Genomic DNA, 15,913 nt, shown 5'->3' with positions numbered 1-15,913 from the left:
AAATATTAAAAAGAAAATACTTATCATGGAATATGATGAGAAACAAACAAAATAAAGTTGGTTTTTGGACGATTAGGTTGGGGAAAAAGTTGTAACATTATCAAAATCTCCTTTATTGTCATTGTATTGCATGCAACAAAATTTGGGTGCAACTCCACGGTACGTTTTGTACAAAGTAAAAATAAAAAGAATAAAAAATAAAAAGGAATAAAAATATAAACATAAAAGTGGCAGGTGCTGTTGAGAATAAATGTAAATATATGTACATCAACAGCAATAACCTATTCAGTAACAAAATGTAGAATTGCAGTCAACAAAAAGTAGTATTGCACATGTTGTACCTGAATTTCACTTGAATTAATGAATCTATTTCACATAAGTCCCGTATTGCACATTTTAAAGCTTATTGTACTTGGGAATAAATTAATAATATTACAAAACTAAAATTAAAAAAATAATTTGGATGAAATATTAGGAAAGTTTTAAAAATAATAATAACAAAAATGGGGACACAAAGAGTGAAGTTGATACTAATAATAGGCGTTTTCAATTTCTAAATCACTAAGCTGAGATGCAGTTTTTCCTTCAAATATATATAGCTTCTTAGCATATGTACATGTGTAGCTTTACAAAATATAAAAGTGGCCCTTGTATCCTTTCATTTTGCACTGTGGCCCTCGGGCATCCCTGAGTAGCCAGCAAGAAAATAAATTCATACCGATGAAAACATGCCTCCACTCTGCCTTCCGGTGGTCATGACGCGTCATTGCAAGAGTCTTGTGCAGCAGCAACAAGCAACCAAAGTGTTTATTTCCAGTTTTGCTGCACGGTGCCTTACTCTTCTTTGTCTCTGTTTCCTCTCCTCACCGTCGCTGCCTGTGTTGCCAGGCTCGGCCTTGAGCCCCGAGCACAGTGCCAAGCACGGCTTGGCCAAGAGTAACCCAACTCCGTTGGGGTTCAAAGGTATAGCAGGTTGTCAGTCAAGCATTTGTCATCTTTTTGTGTGTTGTCATCGTGTTCATCTTATGTGTTGACTGGCTGGGACATTAGAGCATCCCCTGTAAGAACATCCACCATCATCATTCTTCAATTGGCTCGTAGATTTTCACATTCAACCGTGTCTTGATTGTCGCTGGCTGTCTGTCCTCGTCCAGCCCCGCACGCCAGTCTGAGCAAAGTCAAATGGACCAGCGCCTCTAGTCTGTTACAAAGCAAGCGGCGAGGTACAGAGCAGCCATTGTGGCCGTGTGCTGTGATTTGCTGTGCTTCCCTTTTTAAAGTGTTGCCAGGATCTCGGCGGTCCGGTGTGGGCCTTGTGCTTTTGATTTTGCCTCCACACACGTCTTGTTCCCGTTTGCCATTCTGTCACCTCTTTCACCTTGTCCCTTTTTGTCCCCCACGCCACCCCCATCATCCACATTTCTAACAGTCAGTCAACTTCTTCCAGGTTGGACCAAGACATCGCTCTCAGTGGACGCCTCTGAGGAGAATGATGGCTACTCCAGTGGAGAGGAGCCACTGAACTCTGACCCCGAGGATGACGTAGCACAGAAACTCGTGAGCGCTTCACTCTATCATGGTTTTTCAAAATATGACAAAATCGTGCTGATTTGGGGTTCAATACCGACTATTATTGGTCAAAAATAAGCAAATTTGTGCCTAAATTAAGCATTTCCATGTATAAAAATGCTAACTAAACTACTAATACAAGGCATTCAGAAGGCGCATTCAGATGATATGTAGTATTGTACACTGGTCGCTAGGTATCAGTAATGAGACACACAACCACCAGACTTGATCGCCAGAACAACAGGCTTTTATTGCAGGTTTGTTGGACCCCCCCATTGTCACTTCCTGTCCCTAGCACCGGAACACATGACCTAAATGTCTTTTTATTTTATTACACCGACCGTAGTAGGAGCGTAAAGGTGACTATAGGGGTGTTATTTCATGTCTACAGGGCTCTAATAATGTCAAATATTGTATTTATAAAGTTATTCTAAATAATATTTCTAAATAATGAATTGTACTTTGTGGAAATTTATGTATCACAGTCGGGCTTGGAACCAACAATACATGAGGGATTATTGTATAATATTGATGTAGATATAAATATAGACTCACATTGTTAGCAATTTTTTTTAATAATTATTAATATTGTAAAGTATTTATTGCAAGATCTAAAAAATTAAAGTAATAACCTATTGAGTGTTATTGACCTGTCACAATATTTTAGGAACTCCAAATTGTCCATAGGTATGAATGTGAGTGTGAATGGTTGTTTGTCTATATGTGCCCTGTGATTGGCTGGCGACCAGTCCAGGGTGTACCCCGCCTCTCACCCGAAGACAGCTGGGATAGGCTCCAGCACCCCCGCAACCCTCGTGAGGATAAGCGGTAGAAAATGAATGCATGAATGAATATAATATTATTATTATTATTATTATTATTAGAGAACGCAGCATTTCCTCTATGTACTGTTTATAGGACAAAGGTAGGCCGCGGACATTTTTTAGATTTTCAAGTGGTCCCTGAGTTGGTAAAGTCTGGGAACCCCTGGTGTAGAATATGAATAGCTCATGCTAGTCAGTTAGTAGCTTTTGGGTCAAGTGAAGTGGATTGCCTTTTCACCCCTTCAGGTTCCAGGAAAGTACACAGTGGTAGCAGACTGCGAGAAGGCAGGGCCTCACGAGCTGTCAGTCAAGAGCGGAGACGTGGTGCAGCTGATCAGAGAGGGAGAGGAGGGACAATGGTAAAGGTCTTCTTCTGCTATTTGTGCATTTTATTCGCCATTACAGTCAGTAAATGTGCTTCCGTGCAGGTTTGTGAAGAACCTCCGCAGCAACAAGGAGGGCTGGGTGGCACCAGCAAACCTTCTGGGCCTTATATCGGAGTCCAAGTCGTCTCAGTCGCTCAGCAGCTCAGGTCGGACCCAGTCATGCATAAAACACTCTACACTGAATTCATTGTCATCAGGAACAAAGAATTGATCCCAGGGGGTGTTATTTGTCCTGCAGATGACAGCGTCTCCGGCAACCTCAGCACCTCCTCCAGCTGCAGCGAGACCTACACCAGCTATTCCGACATCAAACCCTGACCCGTCCAGCAGCGCGGTTTGCTGCATTTAAACAGAAAACCGTCAGTGACACTGGTATAACGGTCTCTTGGTGCGTTTAACGATGTAGCATTGACACTGACCCATTTCAAGAATGTGCGCTTGATTTTTTTTTGGGAGCGTACCGACGGCAGTGAGTCACAGCAAGGCCAAGGAAAACCTTGCTGAGACGCAGCGCTGTGAAAACTAGCGTCAGGCTGCAACTCTGCTCGACATATCATTCTGAAAGTGCAGCTTCAAGACACAGCATCACCATCTAATGGTCAGCCAGGCCTCTTGTCGTGTAGACAACGCAATCAGAGAGGGGACTTGGACCTTGTTCTTTTGTCGGGCTCGCCTCTCAGCTGCTCTGGATTAACCCCTGAGGAAGCCTGGGGCTGGTAGGTGTGACTACATTCCTGCCCCACAGGGACTAAAGTCTTTAGTGTGCACATTCTTGCACATGTACAAATATGTTCTTCGTCATGGTCACCAAACCACATTTGAATGCATAGCCTCATTAGTTCCACCTACGGGATTCTTTCTGCTTGTCTGCTAAGAAATGAGTTGTCGGAACTTCAATTTCTGATTATCTTCGGCCATTTTGTACTTCATGACCACTGTGCTTGTTTATATCTCCGGCCTGCATTCAGGAACAAAAACAGGCTGTCGTCCCAGCCCAGCTCAGGCATTTGGTAGTCGTCACTTCCCTCCAAGCAGCCAGACCAAGACCTGCTCGGCTTGTTTGCACCTTTCAGCCTTATAACGCTCTTTTTTTTTTTTTAGAGCGGTGCTTGCTGACAGACATGTCACTAGGTGCAAGAAATGTGTGAGGTGTTGCACCTCCGACAATCACCCAGGAACCTTTTCCGGCACTCGTCCCTCGTACCGCGCTCGCAAAGCAATCCCTTGGTTTCGATTCTTGATAAAGGTGTAACAAAGTACCTCACTGTTGCAGTAAAGGCAGCCCCACCCGTTTATTGCTCGGAACGGCTCTTATTTGTCTCCAGTCTCACTCTTCTTGAGCATGTGTCCTGGCTGCTACTCAAAGTAAAATTTTCCCTCCGTCAAATCGAATTCCCCAACACGGAATGCATGTCTCTTAGCAGTGAAAGGACATGTTGTTCACTCGCAAAAGATAAAATCTGATAAAACTGAAGCTGTCCTCGTGTGTTGGTCAGTGTAACACAGAAGTGTATGTCGCTGTTGTACAAATGTGTTCTCTCTCTGTTTGTATACTATATATACCTCACACGTATTCCTCCTCAAGAGCATGCTAGTCATGAAGAGGACTTTTTGTGAGTCTTTTGTGTGTCCTCACTCAAACATTTGTACCAGCTAGTACATTGTTTGTGCACAGTGTTTATTTTCTGCCCGACAACAGGCACTAAACTTGATCACAATTATTTGTACTTTTGAGGCTGGAGAAATTGGTTATATTTTCTACTTTAATTTTTATGCAGCACATTGCAGCAACCATGGTCTTTATTTTCCTACTGTATATCTGCTGATTATGGCATTGATATAAAAGCTATTATCTGTGTATATTTGTACATATGTAATTCTTTGTGTGTAAAATCAGAAGCTGCTTTAATAAAGTCTGAGATGATTTCCTCTATACATATTTGTTGTAGTTCTTCAAGTGGGGAAGAAATACTTTAATAGACCAAAATTATTTATCCACTAGCGGTACTGGTTTTATATACATATTTATAAAAATGCACACACTGCGTCGAAAACGTATCTTCGGCACGTGGAAGCTACGGTCCAATGAACTTTAATCAGTTGTCGCGTCATCACTACGTAAGCTATGGACGCGTTCAAATCGTTCACTGTGCCACCTCGGTCGTTCCCTACCCTGTTATTTGTCCTGATGAAAGACAAAATAAATGACACAGCACGACAAATATCTAAATTATATTGTAATAAGGCCCAATTATTTGCATTTCTGGCAAATGATAAGGTGAATACGACAGAGAAGACGACAAAAAGACGCACTGTGAGGTAAAGTGGACGAGGACTACCGCGCCTGGAAAGATACGGATAAATCAAGTTAGCAAGCGAAACATAACCGGAAATGACGCCAAGAACATAGTTAAAAGCAGTTTGGTGTGTTTCGCTGCGGACTCAGACAAGGAAATCTAATTGTACCCAAACGTATACCGTGTAACGGACGAGACATCAAAGAATATAATTCAACTGTGTTTTCCAAACCAATCGTCTTTCCTTCTCCTTTGTGTTTGTTCACCTACTCATAGCGAATGTCCGCTTTTACGCCAAAAGTTTAAACCGGAAGTCGCGTAGCTCGCCCTTGCTAGCTCGATAAAAGGCTTGAAATCAACCAGATGGAATTCCGTACTGCCTTCCTAACAGATTCCTCACATTTTAAATTGTTTTGCACACTTTTTAGCTGGCTGCCGGGCAAACTAACAACCCTGGCGTGACGGCCCAAGTTCATCGGGGCGGCTGTGAAGCGGGTCAGAAGCGGCGTAGACGTTCAAACACAACAGATTCTTCCTTACTTGTAAGTATCCTCTGTAGGAGATCTGCTCGTGAACGCAACTGTGATGTTTTATTGCCCTTGGTAGTCTTGTGTAACTTCACCAGGGGTCAGCTTGCTCAGATGTTTTATTAGATGACGTCCAGTCAGACATTTGTAGCCGCTGATATGCCGATACGAGGGATACGGCTGTGATTCGATTGGGACATTTGTCAAACAAAAAGCGACTTGAGCCGCAGGGAGAGAGGGGTGTAGCCTTGTCAAATCACGCTGTCTGCCATTCTTGGACGTGCTGTCAACCGCACACTTTATCACAAACTCTCATTCTCTGAGCTATTCAGTCATTTACACCCCTGATGTTGACATGAGTGTGTTTTCATTTTTGTTTTTCCCTTTTCCCAGCCTGCTGTTACTTTAGACGTCAGGTGTCATGCTCGCTAGGATGATAACAAAGTGGCTTCCGGTCATTTTAAAAGTAAAAGTCACGTTGCTTCATTGCGGAAGTAGGAAAGGGTCTCTTTCAAAGACTTAGAAAATACGTTGACCTATACAACAACCTGGCCAAATTTTAATTGCTTTTAAATCTCTTCTAAAATGATCTAAAAAGCAAAGGAGTGATGGAGCATGTGTGAAAAATGCCATTACAACATCAGAAGTAAGTTTCCATGGACTGACCATGTCTAATACGTATGTGCGTAGTAGTATGTTTATTATTGTAGTTGTCGTTTATAGTACATACAATGGAACCCGCATATGTTGACAGCACGTTTTATGAAGGCCAACTCATCAAGCCCAGATCCACTGTGTTTTTATTGCAAAAAAAATGCCACATTAAGACAATGTTGGTCGCTTTTGGCTAATTTGAGACCAAAAATGCAAATGTTTATGGAAAAAAAAGCTGCTTTTATTTTGAAAGTCAAATGACCTCTTATCGCAACATGCATCTGCATTGACAACACCCAGATGCTGGCCACATCAGATAAGTCCTTGGTGATATGTCCCGAGAGACTTGGCTCATACCTACTGCAACCAAAAGAGGATGCCATTGCACACGGGTGTCCAAAGGTGCGGCACAGGGGGACATTTTTGGACTCCAAGTCAAAGCGGTTGGTGTGCCAATTGCAAACTTGGCACCCATCTGTGTATATAGGCGGCTTTGTTTTCGCTATGAAACGAGCACTACGATGAAATTGTCAACCCTCTGTTGTAATTGGGCAGTCTTTGTCAAAGGCATCAGGGAACCGGACTAATACTAAAGATGACGTCATACAAAGAAAGTAGAGACACGAGTCACAAAGACTTCACTCAGCTTGAAGTCATCACCAATCCACAGTAACAAGAACATACATTATGCAAAATACAACAATATTATGCAACATAAAGACCTGATGGAAATCTTAAGACTAGTATAGAAATAGCTAGAATTGACCTTTTGCACATTTGGATCTGAATGAGGTTTTCAGTGACAGAAAATGGGAATTTAGAGCAGGATAACCAGGAAATATATTCATTAAAATTGTTGATTAAAAATATACTGGTATTTACATAGTTATTCTCTTGTATTTAGTTAATTCTACTCACTCATTGTCAATAAATGATACTTTATTCATTGACTAGGTGCAGAAAAAATGGCAAATAAGTAATATTACCAGTAATAGGATTACAAGGGCATTTTTTAATTAAAATTGTCGTTTAAAAAAAACCTTTATATTTAGTCAACAGTGGAATGGGTTTACCATGTTTTCTAAGCACGTGAGAAATATCTAAGGCTGCAACCAATAATTATTTTCTTAGTTGATTAACCTGAAGCTTGTTTGGATTAATCGAGTAATCACTATGTCACTATGAACCAGGCATTTGGAGTGGTCATCTTGTGTGGGCTTAATAACTAGTTTAGATAACTAGAAAAATGTTTGTAGATTAATTAGCTAATTGCATAATCACCGATTAATTGCTGCATCTCTACCCACATTTTCACTTTCATTTTTCTGTATGCAGTACTTTGTGTACAAAGGTTGTACACTCCTACTATATCCGATACAGTACAAGAGTGTATTGTTTACAACTAGAGTGTACCTAGCTAAAATATACTGTGGTATTACATAATTATTCTCATGTATTTATTCAATTCTCCCCAATCATTATCAACAAATGATACTTTATTCATTGACTCGGTGCAGAAAAAAATGGCAAATAAGTAATATTACCAGTAATAGGATTACCAGGACATATTTTTGTTAAAATAGTAGTTTAAAAAAAAAAACTTTATATTTAGTCACCAGTGGAATGGGTTTACCATGTTTTCTTCACTTTCATTTTTCTGTATGCAGTACTTTGTGTACAAAGGTTGTACACTCCTTCTATATCCGATACAGTACAAGAGTGTATTGTTTACAACTATAGTGTACCTAGCCAACTGTGCAGGGTTTTTGCCACCAATCTCTTGAAGTATTTGAAGAAAAGCTTGCCTTGCAGACCACACTGAGGGCCCGCAGCTCTTTTTCGTTCAGTTATGTGCATGTTTTTGTGCTGCAGTGCGCTAATGTCTGAATCCCCGTCCCCACGCAGGTTTTTGGTAAGCCCCAGTAGAGTGTCACCAAACACTGGCCGCCATCAGGGCTGGCGGTGCCGTGATGCTTAAAGTGACAGCAGCGGTCTAATGTGAGGTGTCAAGGTTGTTATGTGTGTGGAAAGAGTGCAGCTTGGCGAGCAGATGCAAGTGGAGCGTGGAGCGTGGGATGTGTACAAGAACGAAGGCACAACCTCCAGATGAACTTCAAACAAGAAAGTGTGACCGCATCTACTTCACCACGTGTTAGACGCTATAGACGCAGCAGCGGGGTGTTGTGACTGTTTGAGCCCGAGCCCAGTGGTCGTCAGATTAAAAGTCTGTTGCGTAACATTTGGTCAGGCTTTTAGAGAAGAAGGGAGCCCAAAGACAGGTCTTGGGAGGAGTCCACACCGGAGGATTTATTGCATTCTGTTGACAAGGTGGCTCGCAGTATTCATCATCACATATGCACTCCATCAGCTGATCCTTTGACCCTCTAGGATGGCTGATGTTTAGTTCAAGGGCATCCAAACTGCGGCCCGTGGCACATTCTACTACAGTAAACCTCGGATTTATCGGATTCAATTGTTCCCACTGGTTTTGTCCGATATAAGCGAAATCCGTTCTATGCGTATACCGGAAAATGTCAGTTTCACGCAAATATCGGATTTATATCCGGTATATGCGTAAATCAGATTTTATCCGTTTTATCCATGACTATGTTTCCAATGTACCTGGACGCGCAGGCAACGCTGCAAACGCTGCAAATGACATATTATAGCGGCCTGTCACGATTCGCCGAATCGGAGTGCCACGATGCGGCCATCCGATAAATGCGAGGGAAATTTAATGGAAATGCATTGGAACGGGACTGGAGATTTTGTCCGAAATAGGCGAAATCCGTTATAAAAAATCCGATATATGCAATGAATTTTTATTGGAAATGCATTACAGAAAAATGTGTTCCTTTTTATCTGTCCGTTGTGAGCGAATTTCCGATATATCCGAGGTTTACTGTAATATCATTGAACAGGAAATGAAGATTATGAGGGAAACCGGAAAAAATCAGGAGAAAAGTATAGAGTAGCTACAGTATTGCTGAATATACAAAGATGAATGACGCCACTGATACAACACAAACTTCTTGAGTCAGGTCCCTAATCCAATAAAAGTCCATCCAAACTGGGAAAAAACGGTGGCGCAAAATAATTTTGGAGTAGTGCTAATCATTTGACATGGTTATAGACGTCAACAAACTCTCCCACACAATAGGAATTTATTGACGGTGTCAAGTATAAACAACCAGTACGATGACACAGTGAAGGGGAACTACCGCTGTAGCTATGGAGCCCAACATCCACCATGAAGCCACCTTGACCAAATCTCAGATGCAGTTTTATTGTGCCCTGCATCCTTTAATTTTGTCAGTATGCTTAGTGGAGTGGACCGAGGGGGGGCAAAAGATCAGATGAAAACCAAATCATATGAAAACCGAGGTACTTTTTTCCCATGGGACATAATGTAATCCAGTTATTTAGAAAAAATGTCAGCAACGCACAGGCAAAAGTCTCCTCAAGCGGCTCTCCTCCCATTGACATTTATGTGGCGCTTTTGACATTCACATGTTATATTGCGCCGCTATTCTCATCATATTTCAACTTTTTGTGTCTTGTTTTGTGGCCCCGATGCTGCTTTCTGCTGGGGAGGGGTGAACAAGGTGATGTTTGAGTTTGCCGTGATCTGTAACCACCACTCAACCTGAAAATATTGCTGTCGTATTTTCAGTGCCTCTTCTATCCTGTGACAGATATTGACCGGGCTGTGAGACGTGTGCACAAATATCCGGGGTTTATGGCGCAATAATCATTAACTCACCCCCACTTCCCTTTTTTGCAAAGGAAAAGCGGAAGTAGAATACGCAAAATGACCTTTTTCTATCCATCCATTGTAAATATTTAATTTTTGTGAATTTTGCCATATCTTATGTAATACCATTTGCTGTTATTTGTTAAACAGGCCCGTTAACGCGTCTCATCAAACCTTGTTACTCTTCTCGTCAGCGGTACTCTGCTGCCCCCTAGTGGCTAAACATATTGCCTAACAGCAGTGTTGCTGTACTTGGTGGAATACTTTGTATATCATGTCTTAACAGAAAGAATACCAGATGGGTAATTGATTGGTTCAAGTTGTTATTAATTGAAGTACAGTATTAATTGAATTACACAAACAACAGAGGACAAAATCGTATCAAATATGTGAAAATGGTATTTAAAACAATAAACAAGTAAAATAATAAAACCAATCAAATAAAGCAGGGGTCTCAAACTAAATTTATTTGGGGGCCACAGGAGCTAGGGTCTGGGCGAGACTGGGCCGCATCAGGTTTTCAAAAAAAAACACATTTATTAAAAACAGAAAAAAGAATAAACTTTGCTTTGGTTTTGATTTTCTACAATAAAACCTCTGATAAAACATTCCACTGTTCTCAAATATCTTACTTTTTATTTTTCTACACAAAATAAGATGGAAAAATAAATAAACAAATCAAGAATAAAGAAAATCAATCAATCAGTAATAAATAAATATAATAATAATAATAACAACTTCAGAAACCACATATAGTTGGTGGTTAGACAAATTATTTTTTCCAGATTAAAATGAACAAAGCATTATTAGAGCCCTGTAGACATGACAAAACACGACTATAGTCACATTTATACTCTTTTTATTTACAACATATTGCGCAACTGCAGGGTCTTGAGACACATGCTAACTCGCAAACTAGAGAGCTAGCGACCTAAACGGTAGCCTCCAAGTTATTTCCTTTAAACTTAAATAGCCAAAAACTTACCACTTCCACATGGATAGGGAGGATAACTATTAACAGTTATTTAACCTTTAACATGAACATTAATCAAACATAATAATTTTTTCTGGGTACATGATACCATACAGCATCCATATCAAACTTGCGCGGGCCGCACTAACATTAAACTTTCATATCAAGGCGGGGGCCTCAAACTAGGGTCTTGCGGGCCACATTTGGCCACGTGTTTGAGACCCCTGAAATAACGGATGAATTATTAAGAAGAACTATTAGTATGAAAACTTTTTTCAGAATTCACACAATCAGTTATTGCTTCGACATGAGCAGCTGGTATTATAAGAATTGATATTTCAGTATCGCACCACACATCACTAGCAGTGACCCCGAAGCCGACACATCAGTGTTGCCAGTGTAAACAAAGAATAATAGGAGTGTAAAAGTGACTATAGGGGTGTTACTTCATGTCTACCGGGCTCTATTAATGGTTTAAAAGAAAGAAACTGTATTTAGAAAGCCATAAAGAAATGATTTCAGGATGATTTTACTGTTGTAAAGTTCAGCTCTAGAATCCTGTGTCTCTCCTGCTATTGGTCCATCTCTACCTGACGCCTCTCGCCCACCAGTCATCTACCTTATTGTCTCCATTATTAAAAAAAGCATGCTCGTATCTTGGCCAGAGTCTGACACATTGAGAGGAGAATGTGACTCTGCAAGCCCGGCTGGCTCTTGCATAATGACCTCCTCCACGAAGGCAGCAAGTGTGCCATCAGGATTGTTCCACTCGGGTGCTAAAGGGAGGTGCAATCGTCAGGTTTGGCCCATATGCTGTGATATGCGTGTACCTTATATCGCTTCGATAAGGTGATACCTCAATTCTGAACACAATTTTGTAGTTGTCCTGAAATAATCATGTTGTCTATGGGATGTGTATGTAGCGTATAATAGCGTATATACAGCCGCTAGGTGTCACCTCACTTATGAAATGTATGTTTCAGGACCTGAGTGTGAGTCCACCATGCCTCTGTTTGGTAAATCCCACAAGACTCCGGTGGAGATCATCAAGACCCTCAAGGAGAACTTGGCCGTACTGGTTAAGCAGGACAAAAAGACAGACAAGGTAGCTGGACGCCATCTGTGAAACTGTAGAAGACACCTGCCAGCTCCAAACTCCTCGTCCTTGTTCTGCAGGCGTCCGAGGAGGTGTCCAAGTGTCTGGTGTCCATGAAGGAGATTCTATACGGGAGCAATGATAAGGAGCCGCACACGGAGACGGTGGCCCAGCTGGCCCAGGAGCTCTACAACAGCGGCCTGCTGATCACGCTGGTGGAGCACCTGCAGGTCATTGACTTTGAGGTGAGGCAGTGACCCTGATGGTCATCACCCTGATGCTAGCTTCAAGGTCTCCTTTGCTGCACGGCTGCTTTCAGGGCAAGAAGGACGTGTGCCAGATCTTTAACAACATCTTAAGGAGGCAGATTGGAACCCGGTGCCCCACTGTGGAATACTTCTGCTCACATCAAGAGGTTCTCTTTATCCTGTTGAAAGGGTATACACACACACACACACACACACACACAGGCAAGACCTGCTCCAGTGACTCAGACCCACCTTGGTTTTTGGTTCTGAAGGTACGAGACACCACAGGTGGCCCTCAACTGTGGAATTATGCTGAGGGAGTGCATCCGCCACGAGCCGCTGGCCAAGGTGGTTCTTTATTCCGATCATTTCCACAGATTCTTCAGCTACGTGGAGATGTCCACCTTCGATATCGCCTCAGATGCCTTCGCCACCTTTAAGGTACCCGAATTGATCCTTTTTGTTCGTCATTTATACGTAGTTTGCATTGTTTGCTGCATGTAAAAGTCAAATTATTATCTATTATATTATCTATAAAATGTATTTTTTGTAGGGCTCATCAAATTAATCAAGGAAATTCATTCATTCATTCATTTTCTACCGCTTTTTCCTCACGAGGGTCGCGGGGGTGCTGGAGCCTATCCCAGCTGTCTTTGGGCGAGAGGCGGGGTACACCCTGGACTGGTCAGTCCAGCCAATCACAGGGCACATATAGACAAACAACCATTCACACTCACATTCATACCTATGGACAATTTGGAGTCGCCAATTAACCTAGCATGTTTTTGGAATGTGGGAGGAAACCGGAGTACCCGGAGAAAACCCACACTTGCATGCGGAGAACATGCAAACTCCACACAGAGATGGCCGAGGGTGGAATTGAACCCTGGTCTCCTAGCTGTGAGGTCTGCACGCTAACCACTAGACCGCCGTGCCGCCCTTAATCAAGGAAATGAATTATGAAATATGCCAATTTTTATACCAAAATGACCCCAAGAGCTTTTTCTTGCAGGATCTCCTGACGAGGCACAAAGTGCTCGTAGCGGAATATCTGGAACAGCACTACGATGCGGTGAGTGATTGTGGACCAGCCTGGTCCGCCTGCAAATGCCAACGGCGTGCAGCGTGTTGAACGGTGTGACGTGTCACCGCAGGTGTTTGCAGACTACGAGAAGCTGCTGCACTCTGAGAACTACGTCACCAAGAGGCAGTCGCTCAAGGTGTGTATACCCACGGGTCGTCGTGCAACACGGTTTGTCATGTGACGCGCGAGCCTCTCCCGCAGCTTTTGGGCGAGCTGCTGCTGGACCGACACAACTTCACCGTGATGACGCGCTACATCAGCAAGCCGGAGAATCTCAAGATGATGATGAACCTGCTGAGAGACAAAAGTCCCAACATCCAGTTTGAGGCCTTCCACGTCTTCAAGGTAGGAACAGATGGCAGTACGGTCCAACTCCCAACCGGCTTGTGTCATTCTGGTCCAGCGTCTAACCGCTTTCTGACACTCAAAGGGCCCATTTTTGTCGACATCTTCAAGTGCAGTCGTCCTTCACCACTTCACAGTTCAAACATCGCTTCCTCGTTCTATTACACCCTTTAAGAATGAATTCATGATTGCTTTCTCGTGGTTGACTCTGGCTTAAGTTATTCTAAACTCAAGTTTAGAATAAATCAATTAGAGGCTAACTAGTGAGCTCGGTAAATACACTTTAAACTTTTAACATTATTAGAGTAGAGCCCGCTAGACATGAAATAACACCCCTATAGTTATCTTTACCCTCCATTTACCCGATATAGTAGACCTAGTAAGTGAAATAAGTCACCCTTATATTCTTATTACTCTTATTAATCCAATTGTTTCTATGTGCCCACCTCTGAAAATGCTAAAAACACCAAGTATGATATTGATAAGTTTCTGCTTAAGTTAGTATTCATGAAAATGTATAAAATTTATACTATGCTAATATTAGCATGATAGCATGCGCTCATGCTAATGTTGGCATGCACTCAACATGGTAGTGCTAAGTGTTCGGATGTGTCTACGCACGAAAACAGCTAAAAATGCTACCATATTAATATTAACCTGCTCGCTATGTTAACATGCTAACATTAGCATGCCAGCACCCAGTACAATAGTGTCTACCTATAAACTAAAAATGCTATGATGTAGCATTCTAACAGTGTGTCTAGATATGAAAGGGCTAAAAAGTTACAATGCTAATATTAGTGTGCTAGCAATACTAACATGCTAACATTAGCATGCCAACACCTAGCATAATAGTGCAATGTGGTTATATATGTGTCTACCTATAAAAAAAAGCTATGTTAATGTTTTCAGACTAGCAATCGTTAGCATGCTAACACCTACTAGCATGATAGTGGTATGTAACGTGATGAGTCCTGTGCTTTCTGCTCGTTCCTTTGACCCTTTTCCTTCCTTCATCCATCCCTGCACTCAGGTGTTTGTGGCCAACCCCAGCAAGACGCAGCCCATCGTCGACATCCTCCTCAAGAATCAGACCAAACTGATCGACTTCCTGAGCAACTTCCAGAAGGACCGCACGGATGACGAGCAGTTCAACGATGAGAAGACGTACTTAATCAAACAGATCAGGGATCTCAAGAAACCGGCTTCCTAAAGCTCAATTCTTCATCAATAGGAACATGTAGAAACAAAAAAACACATTAACTATTTAAACAAAATCAAGATATTTGTATTTGCTCTTTTGCTCCACTAAAATGTGTGCAAGAATAGTTCTCAATCACTTTTCTTTTGTATTTCATGTTTTTTGGTCATTAGCACGTAGCATTCAATCACCTTGATCAAATTCCGTCACCGCTTACTTGATGGAAGGAAGTACGTGGTCTACTCATAAGATACAAGAACCGTTTACAGCTGGACGCCATCTTACTAAACATACGCCAAATGTTGCCAACAACAACTCAATTTGCAAATGAACGGACACTCCACGTTGTCATCTTTCATCTTCCTGCGGCGCCTTTAGCACTTTTATTTGAAATGGATGTTCGTTTATGGGTTCCTCCCTGTTTTTTCTGATTTGGATGATTTTGTTCATGTCGTGTGGAAGATTCAGAAGTGCCATTTTAAGTTTGCAGTGGGCTTTATGTTTTGTATCTCTCAAGGAAGGAGCTTCATTCTCCGAGACGGTGAGTAGTTCTGATTACAGTGGACTGTAAAAAAAAAAAAAAACTAAAAAAAAAACCATCACATCCTGAAAATGGAGCTACAAAATGTGCAAAACCAATAAAAGACAAGCTTTAAGGGGTCAGGTTTATTCACCAGTGGATGTTTTTCTTTGCGCGAGATGCCAAGCAGTCCAAACATTATCTCCCGGGTGTCTCCCCACTGCACACACCCCGTATTGTGTACCACACTGACAATAAAAAAAAAAAGACGGGAACGCAACAATTTGTGTTATGTCATTTGTAACAAACCCCATGGTGATAAGTGAATTTCCACGAAGTAGGATTCTTTATATATTTGTTGTTTGAGCATAGAAACCCAATTTAGAACCTTCTAAATACAGTTTTTATAATCATTAAAGCCCTCTAGCCACGAAA

At 41.8% G+C, this 15,913-nt stretch overlaps 2 protein-coding genes across 7 annotated transcripts in view; both read left to right on the top strand.

Annotated features, from left to right (window-relative positions):
* The window catches only part of mcf2la (mcf.2 cell line derived transforming sequence-like a), a 32,366-nt gene extending 27,633 nt beyond the window's left edge, over positions 1-4,733 (top strand). For 3 of the 6 annotated variants that reach the window (XM_058050806.2, XM_058050804.2, XM_058050803.2), the window contains exons 28-32: positions 889-963; positions 1,448-1,557; positions 2,640-2,752; positions 2,822-2,925; positions 3,018-4,733. In XM_058050806.2, coding sequence (XP_057906789.2) covers positions 889-963; positions 1,448-1,557; positions 2,640-2,752; positions 2,822-2,925; positions 3,018-3,097 — 482 coding nt within the window. In that variant the 3' untranslated portion in view covers positions 3,098-4,733. The remainder of the gene's footprint in view (positions 1-888; positions 964-1,447; positions 1,558-2,639; positions 2,753-2,821; positions 2,926-3,017) is intronic. The other 3 variants (XM_078796791.1, XM_058050807.2, XM_078796792.1) reach the window with 2 other exon arrangements.
* Positions 4,734-5,227: 494 nt separating this feature from the next.
* cab39l (calcium binding protein 39-like) lies at positions 5,228-15,557 on the top strand. The gene is made up of 9 exons (XM_058050810.2): positions 5,228-5,618; positions 11,968-12,089; positions 12,161-12,325; positions 12,400-12,518; positions 12,601-12,769; positions 13,341-13,400; positions 13,483-13,548; positions 13,614-13,757; positions 14,791-15,557. Exons 2-9 carry the CDS (start codon positions 11,988-11,990, stop codon positions 14,968-14,970), a joined length of 1,005 nt encoding a protein of 334 aa, XP_057906793.2. The 5' UTR covers positions 5,228-5,618; positions 11,968-11,987; the 3' UTR covers positions 14,971-15,557.
* The last annotated feature ends 356 nt before the right edge of the window (positions 15,558-15,913 follow it).

This window comes from Doryrhamphus excisus, linkage group LG15 (genome assembly GCF_037039965.1).
Source record: "Doryrhamphus excisus strain RoL-2023G ecotype Guam linkage group LG15, RoL_Dexc_Guam_v1.1, whole genome shotgun sequence".
NCBI lineage: Eukaryota > Metazoa > Chordata > Actinopteri > Syngnathiformes > Syngnathidae > Doryrhamphus > Doryrhamphus excisus.
This window is presented reverse-complemented; position numbering and strand designations above follow the sequence as displayed.